At 50.0% G+C, this 16,533-nt stretch overlaps 1 protein-coding gene across 8 annotated transcripts in view; it reads right to left on the reverse strand.

The window, feature by feature from the left end:
* Window positions 1–16,159, reverse strand: part of LMO3 (LIM domain only 3) — a 92,173-nt gene extending 76,014 nt beyond the window's left edge. Inside the window, exons 1-3 of one of the 8 annotated variants that reach the window (XM_029082691.2) lie at window positions 15,761–16,157; window positions 11,720–11,799; window positions 628–841 (exon numbers count right to left, since the gene is read on the reverse strand). In XM_029082691.2, coding sequence (XP_028938524.1) covers window positions 628–833 — 206 coding nt within the window. In that variant the 5' untranslated portion in view covers window positions 834–841; window positions 11,720–11,799; window positions 15,761–16,157. Of the gene's footprint in view, window positions 1–627; window positions 842–10,778; window positions 10,957–11,719; window positions 12,344–13,800; window positions 13,820–13,889; window positions 13,975–14,159; window positions 14,281–15,760 lie in introns of those variants that run through there. The other 7 variants (XM_029082696.2, XM_029082715.2, XM_029082704.1 and 4 more) reach the window with 7 other exon arrangements.
* Between the last annotated feature and the right edge of the window lie 374 nt (window positions 16,160–16,533).

The following is a 16,533-nucleotide window of genomic DNA, read 5'->3' on the forward strand; positions in this document are numbered from 1 at the left end:
GCAGTCAGAGCGAAACGACCTGCCCCAGGTCACCCCCCTGACAAGCGGGAGACAGAATTAGAACCCAGGACGTCCTAACTCCCAGGCCCGGGCTCTATCAGTGTCTGTTTATTGTTGTATTACCTCTCCTAATAATAATATTAATGTTGGTATTTGTTAAACGCTTACTATGTGCCGAGCACTGTTCTAAGCACTGGGGCAGACACAGGGGAATCAGGTTGTCCCACTTGGGGCTCACAGTCTTAATCCCCATTTTACGGATGAGGTAACTGAGGCACCGAGAAGTGAAGTGACTCGCCCAAAGTCGCACAGCCGACGAGTGGCCGAGCCGGGATTCGCACCCATGACCTCTGACTCCAAAGCCCGCGCTCCTTCCACTGAGCCACGCTGCTTCTCGGCACTTCTCCTAAGCACTCAGTACAGTTCTCCGAGCAGTCGGAGCGAAACGACCTGCGCCAGGTCACCCCGCCGTCAAGCGGGAGGCAGAAATTAGAACCCGGGACGTCCTAACTCCCAGGCCCGGGCTCTACCGACCAGGCCACGCTGCCCCACCAGAGCCGCGCGCGACAACCCCGAGTCCCGGCTTCGGGAAGGGAGCCCCCCGAGGGGGCCCGAGAGGCGTCCTACCTGAGGTAGTCCCGGCGACACAGGATGAGATTGGCTTTGGTGTAGAGAGTGGATCCCACCTCTCCCAGACGGCAGTCACAGCAAGCGCACTTCAGGCAATCCTCATGCCAGTACTTGTCCAAGGCTTTGAGAAGGTAGCGGTCCTTGATTTTCCGGTTGCAGCCAGCACAACCTTTCGGCTTCGTGTCTGGCTGGACCGAGAGCATTTGTATACCTGGAGGAGGGACGATACCCGGAGAGGAGGACGACACAAAAAAAAAGAGAGGAAACGGATGAGAGGGTGAGGTTTGCTGCCGTCGAATGGTACCAGCTAATGAGGATGACCTCACTGTAGCCCCCAGGCCGGGTGGTGGGCCGGGAACATCTCTACCAACTTGTATGATAATGATAACGGCGGAGTTTGTTAAGCGCTTACTATCTGCAAAGCACTGCTGTGCTCTCCCACATGCTTAATAAGAACAATTGCAGTATTTAAGGGCTTAGTCATTCAATCATGCAATCGTATTTATTGAGCGCTTACTATGTGCAGAGCACTGTACTAAGGGTTTGGAATACACAATTCGGCAACAGATAGGGACAATCCCTGCCCAACGACGGGCTCACAGTCTAAACGGGGGAGACAGACAGAGCAGAACCAAACAAAGCAAGTAGTACAGTAGTACTCTGTATGAGGCATTGTATCCACTGGGGTGGATACAAGGAAATCGAGTTGGACGCAGTCCCCGTCGCATGTGGGGCTCACAGTCTCAATCCCCATTTCACGGACGAGGTGACTGAGGCCCGGAGAAGTGAAATGACTCGCCCGAGGTCACGGAGCAGACAAGCGGCAGGATTATCACCCGTGAATTCTGCCTCCCAGGGCTGCGCTCTATCCGCCGATGCTTCCGTTAGGAGAGTGCTTTTCGCACGTAAGCGCTCAATAAATACCAGTCATTCGTCTAACGTGTTTATCGAGCTCTGTCTATGCTCAGAAAACTTTACTAAGTGCTTAGAAGAGGACAATACAACTACAAAAAGACTCATTCCCTGCCCACAACGAGCTTAGTCCAGAGGGGGAGACAGACATTAATAAAATTACCATTAATCGATTGCTTATTTTATGTTTATCCATAACAGTCTTCCCTTTTAGGCTGTAAGCTTGTTGTGGGCAGTGAACCTGTCTAACAACTCGCACTGTGCTCTTTCAGTAGCTTAGTACAGTGCTCTGCGAAAGGAAGCTTTCAAATACCATCGAAATATTGCTTGATTTTTATTTTTTTTAGGTACATCAATATCTGTCTTTTATTCTAGACAGTAAGCTTCTTGTGGGCAAAGACCATATAATAATAATGTTGGTATTTGTTAAGCGCTTACTAAATCTCAATCCCCATTTTACCGATGAGGTCACTGAAGCCCGAGAATAATAATAGTAATGACAATACTGGTATTTGTTAAGCATTTATTATGTGCCAATAATAATAATTATGTTGGTATTTGTTAAGCGCTTACTATGTGCAGAACACTGTTCTAAGCGCTGGGGGAGATACAGGGTCATCAGGTCGTCCCACGTGAGGCTCGCAGTTAATCCCCATTTTACAGATGAGGTCACGGAGGCCCAGAGAAGTGAAGTGACTTGCCCACAGTCACACAGCTGACAAGTGGCAGAGCCGGGATTCAACACCATGACCTCTGACTCCCAAGTCCGGGCTCTTTCCACTGAGCCACGCTGCAAGCACTGCTCTAAGCGCTGGGGTAGATACAAGATAATCAGGCTGTCCCACTTGGGGCTCACAGTCCTCATCCCCATTTTACAGATGAGGGAACTGAGGCACAGAGAAGTTAAGTGATTTGCCCAAGGTCACACAGCTAAGTGACAGAGCTGGGATTATGTGTCTAACAACTGATATTGTCCTCTCCCAAATGGTTAGCGCAATGCTCTGCGTACAATAAGTGCTCAACAGATTCCATCGATTGATTATTTATGTATATCAATGTCAGTCTTCCCTTCTACAATGGAAGCCCCTTGTAGGCAGGTAACATCGACCTGGGTTCTAATCCCGGCTCCTCCACCTGTCTGCTGTGTGACCTTGGGCAAGTCGCTCCACTTCACTGGGCCTCAGGTCCCTCCTGTGGAAAATTGGGATTATGACTGTGAGCCCCATGTGGGATCGGGACCGTGTCCAACCTGATGACCTTGTATCTACCTCAGCTCTTAGAACAGGGCTTGGCACAGAGTAAGCACTTAAAAATAAATATCAGCGTGGCTCAGTGGAAAGAGCCTGGGCTCGGGAGCCAGACGTCATGGGTTCAAATCCCAGCTCTGCCACTTGTCAGCGGTGTGACTGCGGGCAAGTCACTTCACTTCTCTGGGCCTCTGTTCCCTCATCTGTAAAATGGGGATGAAGACTATGAGCCTCATGGGGGACAACCTGATGACCCTGTATCTCCCCCAGCACTTAGAACGGTGTTCTGCACATAGTAAGCGCTTAACAAATACCAACATTATTATTATTATTATTATTATTATTATTGATTCTTCAGGGAAGCAACATCCCAAGAGAGGAAAAAGAGACAAAATCCTATAAGGAAGAAAACAGAGAAAACATAAATATCATGATAAGGAATCACTTAAATAAAAGAGTGAGCAGATGGATACCCAAGACCCATGCGTGGTTATCAGCGTGCACACGGAACAGAAGCCCTGAGGCCTATCAAGACTGAATACTGAGCACCTAACTGGGTACTGAGTGCTTCGAGAAGATTATGATAGCATTAGAAAATGCGATCCTGGAGAGACGAAAAATTCATCACCGCTTCCCTGATCAACAGACGACAAAAGGCCACCCGCCCTACCACACAACTGGATATTCTTCATACTTTCCCGTTTTGCTTTTTTGGGTAGGGCTTTGGAACAGGTTCCCGGAGATGCAGTTAGGCGTGCTAAACATCCGGATTCTCATTCTTCCAGCTCCCTCTGCCCCACCCTGAATACAAAGTGGCGGATACAGGGGTGGGGTCCATAATTAGTGGCCCTCAGCAGGGTAACTTTAGGAAATTTTACAGTATTTCCACTCTGAAGCAAAGTCTTGCCCTTGGGGGAAAAATGGGATTAAGATTCCAACTGTTTTTAAGGAATCTGATGTCATGTACATATATATATGAGAAGCAGCATGGCTCAGTGGAAAGAGCACGGGCTTTGGAATCAGAGGTCATGAGTTCGAATCCCAGCTCTGCCACTTGTCAGCTGTGTGACTGTGGGCAAGTCACTTCACTTCTCTGTGCCTCAGTTACCTCGTCTGTAAAATGGGGATTAAGACTGTGAGCCCCACATGGGACAACCTGATTCCCCTGTGTCTACTCCAGCGCTTAGAACAGTGCTCTGAACATAGTAAGTGCTTAACAAATACCAACATTATTATATATATTCATTCATTCATTTATTCATTCAATAGTATTTATGAGCGCTTACTAGGTGCAGAGCACTGGACTAAGCACTTGGAACGAACAAGTCGGCAACAGATAGAGACGGTCCCTGCCGTTTGATGGGCTTACGGTCTAATTGGGGGAGACAGACGGACGAGAACGATGGCAATAAGTAGAGTCGAGGGGAAGACCGTCTCGTAAGAACAATGGCGACTAAATAGAATCGAGGCGAAGTACAATTCATTAACAAAATAAATAGGGTGATGAAAATATAGACGGTCGAGCGGACGAGTATAGTGCCGAGGGGATGGGAAGGGAGAGGGGGAGGAGGCGAGGGAAATGGGGGGAAAAGAGGGTTAAGCCGCGGAGAGGTGAAGGGGGGGCGGTAGAGGGAGTAGAGGGAGAAGGGGAGCTCGGTCTGGGAAGGCCTCTTGGAGGAGGTGAGTTTTAAGCAGGGTTTTGAAGAGGGGAAGAGAATGAGTCTGGCAGAGGTGAGGAGGGAGGGCGTTCCGGGACCGCCGGAGGACGCGGCCCGGGGGTCGACGGCGGGACGGGCGAGACCGAGGGACGGCGAGGAGGTGGGCGGCGGAGGAGCGGAGCGTGCCGGGTGGGCGGTAGAAAGAGAGAAGGGAGGAGAGGTAGGAAGGGGCGAGGTGACGGAGAGCCTCGAAGCCTAGAGTGAGGAGTTTTTGTTTGGAGCGGAGGTTGATAGGCAACCACTGGAGGTGTTTATACATACACACATATATATATATAAATATACACACACACACATTTATGTATCTTTTGGTCCCGACCTTGCAAGTTAGTTAAAATTAATCGTTTAATGTTTTGGGAGTATGAGAGACAGACGCAGAGACAGACAGAGATAAGGTGGTGGGGAATGAGATAGCGGGGTTATGGAAGGGAGTGGAAGCTTGATCCTGATGGGGAATAGAGGAACGCTAAATTAAGCTTATGTACCCACAGTTGAGTGCAGGAGTGGGGAAGGATGGTAGCTGGATCAAGTAAGCGCTTAACATCAACTAAAAAGGCACAAAGGCTAAAACCGTGATTTCACCAACTGAAAAATACGTTTCGCTATCGCAGACTCACTCCAAACTTTTACTCCGATCACCGGAAGCTGATTATTACTGTTTTTTTTTTTTTAAAAAAAAAAAGAGAGTGAAACCAATCTCGGTGTTCATGTTCAAAGCATTTTTCCAAGCCACGCGGGCATGGAAATCTTAATTCCGTACAGGGTTACTTTCCAGATTAAAATAACTGGTTCTTGATGCAAAGGCTCCAGGGATTTTTTAGTAGCATGGGGTAAGAGTCGAAAAAGAAAGAAAAAAATAAACATTCTTGTGTGTTTTCTCCACCTCATCCAGCTCAAAAGCATACACCACCTCTCGATCCAAATGTCTCCCCAAGCTTCCTCTGGGTTACTACGATTAATGATGATATTTGTTAAGCACTTACTATGTGTCAAGCACTGTTCTGAGCGCTGGGGTAGATACGTGTCGCTGTCCCACATGGGGCTCACAGTCTCCATCCTCATTTTTCCGATGAGGTCACAGAGGCCCAGAGAATAATGGTAATAATGGCATTTATTAAGCGCTTATTATGTGTCAAGCACTGTTCTCGGCACTGGGATAGAAACGAGTCCCTGTCCCACATGGGGCTCACAGTCTTCATCCCCATTTCACCAATGAGGTTACTGAAACTCAGAGAATAATAATAATAATAATGATGGCATTTGTTAAGTGCTTATTATGTGCCAAGCTCCGATTAGACTGTAAGCCCGTCAAAGGGCAGGGACTGTCTCTGTTACCGATTTGTACATTTCAAGTGCTTAGTACAGTGCTCTGCACATAGTAAGCGCTCAATAAATACTATTGAATGAATGTTCTAAGTGGAAAGAGCCTGGGCTTCGGAGTCAGAGGTCGTGAGTTCGACTCCCGGCTCTGCCATTTGTCAGCTGTGTGACTGTGGGCAAGTCACTTAACTTCTCTGTGCCTCAGTTACCTCATCTGTCAAATGGGGATTAACTGTGAGCCTCACGTGGGATGACCTGATGACCCTGTATCTCCCCCAGCGCTTAGAAGAGTGCTCTGCACATAGTAAGCGCTTAACAAATACCAACATTATTGTTATTATTATTATACGAGGTAAACAGATGGCCCCACCTGGGTCTCACTCTTCATTCCCATTTTACAGATGAGGGAACCGAGGCCCAGAGAAGTGAAGTAACTTGCCCACAGTCAGACAGCTGACAAGCGGCGGAGCCGGGATTAGAACCCACAACCTCGGACTCACAAGCCCGGGGTCCTTCCGCTAAGTCACGCTCCTCTGATCGAAACTGCCCACCAAAAGCTGCAAGAGTGGATGGGTTGCCCAGAGAGAAGCAGTGTGGCCTAATGAATACAGCGCAGAGTGATTTTGTTGCTGAAGAGAAGCGGTGTGGCCTAGTGGTTAGAGCACAGAGTAGAGAAGCAGTGTAGCTTTGTGGTTAGAGCGTGGCATGGCTATGTGGAGACATCCTAATCTCTAGTTGAGAGCATCCAGATCTGGGTGTCAGTAGGACCTGGGTTCTAATCCCAGACCGGATCCTAATCTCAGCTCTGCCACCTGCCTGCTGTGTGACCTTGGGCAAGTCACTTGGGCGAGTCATGGGGAAGCAGCGTGGCTCAGTGGAAAGAGCCTGGGCTTCGGAGTCAGAGGTCATGGGTTCGATTCCCGGCTCGGCCGCTTGTCAGCTGAGTGACTGTGGTCAAGTCACTTCACTTCTCTGGGCCTCAGTTCCCTCATCTGTAAAATGGGGATTAACTGTGAGCCTCACGTGGGACAACCTGATTACCCTGTATCTCCCCCAGCGCTTAGAACATAGTAAGCGCTTGATAAATACCAACATTATTATTATTATTATTATTTTTGACTTCTCTGGGCCTCAGTTCTCTCATCTGCAAAATGGGGATTAAGACTGTGAATTTGATGTGGATCAGGGACAGTGTTCAATCTCATTAGTTTGCATCTACCTCAGCAATTAGTACAGTGTCTGGTACAGAATAAATGCTTATCAAATACCATTAAAAACCCCCACAGAACAGCTTATGGGCTCCTCTAGCCCATTAGCTCCTTGTGGACAGGGAAAATCTCTACCAATTTATTGTACTGAAACAGTAATGATAATGGTATTTGTTAAGCACTTACTATGTGCCAGGCACTGTACTAAGTGCTGGCCTAGTGGATATTCATTCAGTCAGTGGTATTTATTGAGCGCTTACTGGGTACAGAGCACCGTACTAAGCGCTTGGGAAGTACAATTTGGCAACAGATAGAGACAATCCCTGCCCAACAACGGGCTCACGGTCTAGAAGCAGCGTGGTTCTAGTGGAAGGAGCCCGGGCTTGGGAGTCAGAGGTTGTGGGTTCTAAACCCGGCTCTACCACTTGTCAGCTTGTGACCTTGGGCAAGTCACTTCACTTCTCTGGGCCTCAGTTCCCTCATCTGTAAAATGGGGATGAAGACTGTGAGCCTTAGGTGGGATGATCTGATTACTTTGTATCTACGCCAGAGCTTAGAACAGTGCTTGGCACATAGTAAGCACTTAACAAATACCGACATTATTATTATTAGAAGGGGGAGACAGGCAATAAAAGGAAAATAGACATCATTACCATCAAAATAGATAAACAGAACCATAGATAAATATCATTACTAAAATAAGTAGAGCAATAGCCATGAGCCTGGGAGCCAGAAGGTCACGGATTCTAATCCAGGCTCTGTCACTTGTCTGCTGTATGACCTGGGGCAAGTCACCTCACTTCTCTGTGCCTCAGTTCCCTCCCCTGTAAAATGGGGGTTGAGACTGTGAGCCCCACATGGGACAGGGACTGTGTCCCACTCGCTTTGCTTGTACCCACCCCAGCGCTCAGTACAGTGACTGGCACATAGTAAGTGCTTAACAAATACTATCATTATTATTACTAAGAACTGGAGGCCTTCTCCCAAGTGTTTAGTAGTCTCGGCCTAAAGTAAGCACTCACTGATCCGCTGAGGGCAAATAAAATGTCTATTTCCTCTATTGTCCTCTCCTAAGCCCTCACTACGGCTCTGTACATAGTAAGCGTCCAGCAAATACCATTCATTTTCACTGGTACCAGGCTACTTGTCAGCTTTCCCTAAGCCCCTCCTTTCCTCTTCTCTCACTCCCTTCTGCGTCGCCCTGACTCGCTCTTTATTCATCCCCTCTCCCAGCCCCACACCCCTTATGTCCGTATCTGTCATTTTATTGTCAGCCTCATTCATTCAATTGGATTTATTGAGTGTTCTCTGTGTGCACAGCACTGTACTAAACACTTCCTCGGCTAGACTGTCAGCTCGTGATGCACTCGAACTGTGTCCACTTATTGTTAAAACTTACTCTCCCCCATGCTTAGAACAGTGCTCTGCACATAGTAAGTGCTCAATAAATAAATCAACGGCACTTGAGTCCCTCACCCTAATTCTCACAAGTGTATTCTCTCCCAGAGGACTGCCCAGCGCTCTGCACATAGTAGGCACTTAATGCTATTATTCCTAATCTTTAAAGGAGGGAAACTAATAATAATAACGAAGGTATTTGTAAAGCGCTCACTTTGTGCGAAACACTGTCCTAAGAGGTAGGGGGTGCTCAGGTTGTCCCACGTAGGGCTCACAGTCTTCACCCCCTATTTTACGGATGAGGGAACTGAGACACAGAGAAGTGAAGTGACTCGCCCCAAGTCACACAGCTGATGAGTGGCGGAGGTGGGATTAGAACCCATGACCTCCGACTCCCAAGCCCAAGCTCCTCCCACTGAGCCACGCTGCTTACTAGACTGCAAGCCCGTTGTGGCCAGGGATTGTCTCTATTGCTGAATTGTATTTTCCAAGCGCTTAGTACAGTGCTCTGCACATAATAAGTGCTCAATAAATACGATTGAATGAATGAAACAGGAAGGTGAAACCTCCAATTTTTCCCACTCGGCAGGGTGGAAGTTCAGCAGCATCCTCAACTCCAAGATCTTTCGTTGCTAGCGCCGGCAGAACGTTAGACTGGGCTCCCCCACCGCCAGATATTTACCTCGTTTGCCTCCACGACAAGTCTTTGTCGCGCTGACATTTTAATTTAGCGATGAGAGGCCAATTAATATTGGAAAACGTTCACCTCTCGGCTCACCTAGGCAGAGAGAGAGTTTGCTGTTCTCTACCACGTTCCAGCAACTTCGAGGGCCACCTCGGTGCGGTGGAAAATGAGCGGACGCGGTGTCCAAATCCGTAGAGGTGGGAAATAGTGCGTGTTTGGGGAGGCGACCTCAACATTTTCCGATAAAGTTGGACTTTCTCCAGCAGCTTGCCCCGATGGCTCAAGACCACAGGCGTAGGGTGGCAAACTCTTAAGGAGAGAGAGACGTGCCCCAAGTTGCTTGTGCCACAGGAGAACCATCCCTAGCGTGTTGGACCTGGCACGCGAATCGTTCTAAGCCCAGTTTTCAGTGCCCTTGAGACACCGATTTTTGGACTTAGTTGTCGGTTAAAGGGGGGAAATATCACCATCTTTTTTCAAGGCAACAAGCCTGTACAATGCACTGTGCCGAAAGAAGTACGAGTCATTTCCCTTCGGCTCTGCTGAGCTTTTAATTGCTCAGCCTGCTCATTGCGGGAACTAAAGGCTTCCATTGTGCTCTCCCTTTCTGCTCTTTTCATCCTTCGCTGGCTCCGCTTCGGTAGTTTGCCCGACCAACTCTAATATGCAAAGGATGGCTAAAAAATGTAATAGAGATAAATCCGGCCCAATAAAGTCCACTTTGGAAACACCTCCTTAGTGTGTTGTCCCCCTCCACCCCTCCTGTCTGGAGGTTAGGTCTAACGTGTGCGTGGCTGCTGGCACAGGGGATGGGCATCGGGACCCAGGAATCCGGGTCCCGCAGTGGGAAAACGCTGACAGATGAGCAGGAATTAGCCCAGGCCGTTCGATCACCATGACGAGACGCCACACAAAAGATTGGGTTTTCTCCTTTCTTTCGCTCTCTCTCCCTCCACCCTGTCTCCAAGTGCGTTCCTCGCAGTGTGAGCGCCCTGATGGGGGTAGGAAGCGGGTTTCGATGGGTCTGCTTGGCCTCCCCCTCGGATCCCTCCAAAGAATTCAGATCTCTGGGGCTGGGGTTTCGCCCGCTCTCGGAACCTTCCCGCTCCTCTCCCATCGCTTTGTGGCTTTTTTTTTTCCCTTTTCGAGCTGGAAACCAATATTCCATTCCCCTTTTTCTCCCATGCAGCTGCGAGGCTCAGAGATACTGACATTTTTCCACTCTTATCAGTTTAATTACAGTTACCATGGTAGCAAAGTGCCAGAGCTAGCAAAGGGCAACAAGAGATTTGCAAGACTGAGTTCAATTTTGAGGCGGCTCACATGCAAAAAAAAAAAAATACACACATATCTACATAAATAAATATAAAATAAAAACAAAAACAAGGTACGCGCCTCTCGTCTGAGTAGGACCCCTCTGGGGAAGAGTTGAGGCCTTTCCGTCAGAGAGAAACAAGGGTAAGACACTCGCTCAAATTAATCGGCTTAAAAAGCAGCCGTCCCTCTGACATCTGTGTCAAGTCTCTTTGGAAAGGCAAGAATACACACAATCACACACGCACAGCCCTCAGGACGCACACGCAGCCACGATAAAAGAGGACAGGGCCTCTCAGGCATTAGAAGTGGCCACGGGGCAATGGAACTAAGATTGCAACCTTACCAAAACTTTTCTCCTTTTTCTGTAGTTGCCTGAAGCGCGTCCAGGAGGTGGATTCTCACGCAACACCATCCGCGAAGAACTCTTCCCGCCTCCCGCACCAACCCACCCGACCGGCTCGGTCGGGAGCCCGGACTCCAGAGGCCACAGGGCGCGGGGAAGAGGATGGAGAGATGGATTCAGGAGAACCCCCCCCCCCCGACTAACTCCGTGACCGGTGGGCGGGATGGAAGGCGGACGCCCACCCAGCAATCCCTCAATCCCAGCGCGCTCTCGGCGCCTCGTGGTGACAGATGGATTTGATCCAACTGTCACACGCGGCGTTAGCGTCGCGCATCGTGTACACCGCCAGAGACGTCATAAATCGAGCTGGACCCAACTAAGACACCCGTTCCCCCTCCCCTCCCCCGGTGAGGGGCCGGTGCGGACCCCGCTTTCTAATCCCAATAATCCCAATTGTGGAATCCGTCAAGCGCTTCTTGGGTGCCGGACACCGTAGTAAGCGCTGGAGTGGATCCCGGCAAGTCGGGTTGGACGCGGCCCCGCGCGGGACTCACGGTCTCCGTCCCCATTTTCCAGAGGAGGGAACTGAGGCTCAGAGAAGTGACTTGCCCAAGGTCACACAGCAGACAAGTGGCAGAGCCGGAATTAGGACTCATGACCTCCCGCTTCCCAGACCTAGGTTCTTTCCACTGCGCCACGCTGTGATTTTCCCACGCAGGGGATGACCCGAAGCCCAACTTTTCACCCCCAGGGAAAACCCGCCCTCCTGTGAACTCGGGTCGGGGGGTCCACCGTGACCGGGTCACCGTCTTCTTTGTGGCCGACCGACGGACGATCCGCGGTGCAGAGGAACTGCGTTGCGACCCTCCCCCAGGGTCTAAGGCCCGGCGGGGGTCGGCGAGAGCGCGTCCACCCACACCATCGCGCGTGACCACACTCACCTTCTCAATTAAGCGATGCAAAGGGTGGGGGGGATGAGGAGGCAGAAATCAACGCAGAAGGCTGCCGTGTCGCTCTTCTCCTTGAGAAAGGTCAGAAAGAGGCATTGTTTGGAGGGAGGTGGGGGAGGAAAAATAAGACCAGAAACCGGTGGGGGGGCTATTCTTGAAGTTGAAAAATAATGAGGTCCTAGAGGATGCCCGCTGTTGGCCTCGCAGCTACAGGTGTGCTCGGAGGGTCCTCGGGTCTGAAAACGCAGGGGTCTCCGGCCTCGCACAATTGCCCCTCCGCCTCGACGCAATCTCTTCCCCCCACCCGAGAGGCGCAGTGGGAAGTGGCGGGAAAAAAAGGTGATCAGCGGCTCTCGGCGACGGCTCGGAGGACCCCCTCCTCTCTTTCCCTCCTTCCCCTGGTCACCCCCTCCCCCATTCTCCCTCTGCGGCTTGGCCAACTCCGGCTCGCTTTCCTAGAGCCGAGCGGCCCCGGAGCCAGGAGGATGGCAATCTCTTGGGGAGGGGGTCCCCCGGGATGCGGGGAGACCACCGCATCCATCCGACCGGCCCAGCCGCCCGCAGGTGGTCATCTCCACGTCCGACGCGGTCCGCGCGCTCTCGCCCGCAAAAAGGAGCATAAAAGGGGATGGGGGAGGGGAGAGCATGGGGGAGGAGAAGTGACCTCTGGTCAATCGGGCGGGGGAAGGGGGAGGAGGGGTCACCCTCTGGTCTCCCTTTCACCGTCCGGGCCTCGGCGGGACGGGGGGAGGGGAACCTCCACCTCCCATCCGATGCTGGATCCCGAAAACCCCGGCTACCAAGAGGGGACACTCAGCACGTATCTGAAGAGACACGAGACCGGCTAATCCGCAGTCCCCCTCCTCCCACCTCGCGTTGCCTCCACTTCATAAATAAAGCACGACGGTATCTGTTGAGTGCTTACTACGTGCCAAGCACTGTTCTAAGCACTGGGGCAGACCCGAGGTAATCGGGTTGTCCCACGCGGGGCTGGCAGTCTTCATCCCCGTTGCACAGATGAGGGAACGGAGGCCCAGGGAAGTGAAGCGGCTTGCCCAGGGTCACCCAGCAGACAAGTTGGCGGGGGGGGGGATTAGAACCCACGTCCTCTGACTCCCAAGCCCGGACTCGTCCTACTGAGCCAGGCTGCTTCTTGCTCTGTCGTTCCTGTTCATAAACTTCCACCACACACTCACCGCCGCCTGGTTCGTCCTCACACACACACTCAGTCCTGGCCTGGGCTTCCTAGATGAGCTCTCTTCCCACCCCCTTCTTTCTGCAGCCCCTTTCTCTCTGCCCTCCATCAGCCACCCTGCAATCAAACCCCCCTGGCCACTTAAGTCCTCTCCCCACAGCCTAAGCCCAGTCACTTGGGGTTGCAAGCGGGAGTGGATCTGGGCCACAAGCTACACTGAGTGACCCGTCCAGCAGCCTGGCTTCCAGGGGGGCACGACACCCGGCTGGACGTCCGTAGCCCCCACTCCGCCAGAAGACAGTTTGGAAGGGGACGCACTGCCATCCCTTATCACAACTTGGACACAGTGGCCTGGAAAAATGCAGTTTTAACCCTGCTTTACACACTAGGGGATAGACACATCCTCTCCCTGTACTTTCCCCATCACAACTCACTATTTGGGTACAACAGCCCGGAAAAAGGCAGTTTTAACACTGCCTTAAACACTAGATTCCAGACCGTCAGCTCACTGTGGGCAGGTAATGCGTATGTTTGTTTTATTGTCCTCTCCCAAGTGCTTAGTAGAGTGCTCTCTGCACAGTCAGCCTTTAATAAATACAATTGACTGACACACACACACACAAACCCCTCTCGCTGTACTTTCTCAATCTATACTTTCACTATCGCATCTCACAACTCTGGCACAACGGGCCGAGAAAGCGGAGCCTAACGTTCATTCCATCGTATTTATTGAGCGCTCACTGTGTGCAGAGCACTCTACTGAGCGCTTGGGAAGTACAATTGGGCAACAAATAGAGACAATCCCTGCCCCCCACGGGCTCACACTCCCAACCGTCTCCCTGTACTTTCCCAGCTCGAACAGGAGCAGATGGGGCACCTCAAATCCTTTTCCCAGCCCTCCGTCTCTCACGCTGTCCTCCTTTAGATCTTCCACCTTGACGAAGGTCAGGTTGAAAAAAAGTCTACCTTCCTTGGGATTGTCGGCAGGTTCCATCCGGACCTTCCGGTTAAGCCAAGAATAAAGTCCAAAGAGGACGTTTCTGACTTGACTGACCAACGATTCCTTGCATAAAAGGTTCAAATCACAAATATTTAGACAGACTTAAAGCACCTCCTAACCCCTTCCCCCCCGCCCCAACAGCAATACATCCCACTTGTAGACAGAGCAACAAGCAAAGAACAGAACATGGAGTTTGTTTTCCCGTCTTTAAACAGCAACAAAAACTCAGAACCAACCTGGAAATTAACAGAGGAGAGCAGAGGCCACCCGGACTTTGATCTAACCCTGGTCAAGTTTTGCTTTTCTCTGGCCTCGTCCTGCTTCTTTTCCCCCTCTCTGTTCCAACCACCCTGAAAACACTGCTCGGTGTATGTGTGTGTGTGTATATATATATGTGTCGCTCCACCAATACACTCTGAGAGGAAGAAAAGAGGGAGGGAGGGAGAAGTATGTGTGGGAAAGGGAGAAATAAAATCAAAACAAATGGTACAGCTAATGAGGACAATTAAATTAATTATGTTCAAGGAGATGAGATTTTTTTTTTCTCCTCCAACTGTATGATCTGCGCTGGCAACTGCTGTTCCGTAATTCATGGCAACTGATTAGTGCATCTATGCAAATCTTTGTTTAAATCATTCAACTAATTAAATGATGGGATTATTCCTCTGCCTACGGTGACATCACTCGCAGTAATTAGTACTCTATTTGGACTGTCTCGATATCAACACCAACCTGCGAAGATATTTAACCACTGTGTCACTTTTTTTTTCTATTTCCTAAGGGACACGCATTCAGATCCCAAAGTCTTCCTCCTCTCTCCCCCAATTCCTCCCCGATTTTACCCCCTGACCATACACACACACCGAAAGACAGGGTAACAGGGAGGCACCCGCAGAGAGCGAGAAAACTTAGTGAATAATATGTCAAACCACATGTGTAAAGGAATAAAATGGAATATTTAACATTCAGTTCCATGGCCATTCATTTCCCCCTAAAATGTAATGATAATTAGATGGGTCATAAAATGCTCTTCTTTTCATTATGACTGATGAAATGCATTAAAGCTGACAGGGTATTACCTGACAGTAATTAGGTTTTGTCATGAATTAAATTATTTGAAAGCAGGCTATCTCCCCAATCATGCAATTTACAGCAAGATTTTTTTTTTTTAAATCTGGGCTACAGAAGAGAGAGAGAGAGAGAGAGAGAGAGAGAGAGAGAGAAAATAGCAGTTTTTCTCTTCATAATCATATGAATTATTCACAGAAAAAAAAATCATCAGAAAAAACCCGTGCAGATGAAGAGCTTTGCCACTTAATGGACTGCACAGATGTGATCATCAGCAGTTGCCGACAGTGAAATATACAAGTGCACAAGGAGTGATCTAGTAAATCTGGGGAGGGGGGGAGGGTAATTATTCTGTACCCACTCTTTGCAAAAACCACCATCAACCCCCAGCAAGCCTCCCCCCACTTCCTCCAACCCAGAGGCAGAAAAAATGTGAAATAAAATAAAGCGAGGGAGAGGAGAATTTGTGTTTTTGTTTACTCAGCCAAGGTAGAGGCAGGCCGGGGCCAGTGGTACGGAGGGTTGAAGTCCATTTGGCAGTTTAATCCCAGGCCCTCAGGAACTGTTGGCTAGACAACAGTCAGGTCTCTGTCCAACTACCCAGTTGTCCGGTCTCCGGCTCCACGGCCTCTCCCTCCTCTGGGGGATGGATCCCCATACCCCTCGACAGCCCCAGGATGTCCTCCCCAAACCCAGCACCTCCATAAAGGAGGTCAGCCAGGGTAACAGTCCACCCCCCGTCCCACACATCCACACACCCACGTCTTACCTTAGCTCCTAAGAAAGCTCCCAGCGGAAAAACAAAAAAAAGGAAACAGGTCTCTGGAACGGAACGAGCGACCAAGTTCCCACCTGGGCCCCCCCTCACAACTTCCAAGATATTTCCAGCAAGTCAGCGAGGCCACTTCCAGGAGAGATTCCAGAAGGGAGAGAGCGTGCGGAGACCCCCACCGGCTTGCTGAAAAGTCCAATTTTTAGACAGCGGTCTCGGCTGAGGGGAAAAATGAAGTTACCGTGACCCTCGTTACCATCACCTTCTCCAAAACCAACTACACAGAGAAAGAAAAATCTCTCTCGCTCTCTCGCTCTCTCTTCCCCACTGCTGCACACCCAACCTGAATAGGCTTGCCCCTCCTCCAGGTTTATAAACTCTTCACTAGGTCCCTAGTTAGTAACGTCTTTCAGCTCATCCAAGAAGCTGACAAGTACTGTTACAGAAGGCACTGCGTGTTGCTCTAATGGACCTCATTAAGTTCTACTTACAGATGTTCTCTTAACATAATTGATCTGCGGTGAGTTGAGAGAGTCTGAAACTTATTCCCCAGCCCCCAATTATGGTTGGGTAATTAGATCCCCAATCTCCAATTTTTCACATTCACCCTTCTAACATTCCAAAATATCAAAGTATCTCTTTCTCACCAAAGCTTTCTTCCCCCACCCGCCCCCCGTTCCTGGATTCCTCTCCTCTCCCCGTATTGACAGTTAGATCTCTTCTAACCTTTGTAGTGATGCCATTTTTAATGGCTCACAGAGACCATTGAC

Source organism: Ornithorhynchus anatinus, chromosome 2 (genome assembly GCF_004115215.2).
Source record: "Ornithorhynchus anatinus isolate Pmale09 chromosome 2, mOrnAna1.pri.v4, whole genome shotgun sequence".
Taxonomy (NCBI): domain Eukaryota; kingdom Metazoa; phylum Chordata; class Mammalia; order Monotremata; family Ornithorhynchidae; genus Ornithorhynchus; species Ornithorhynchus anatinus.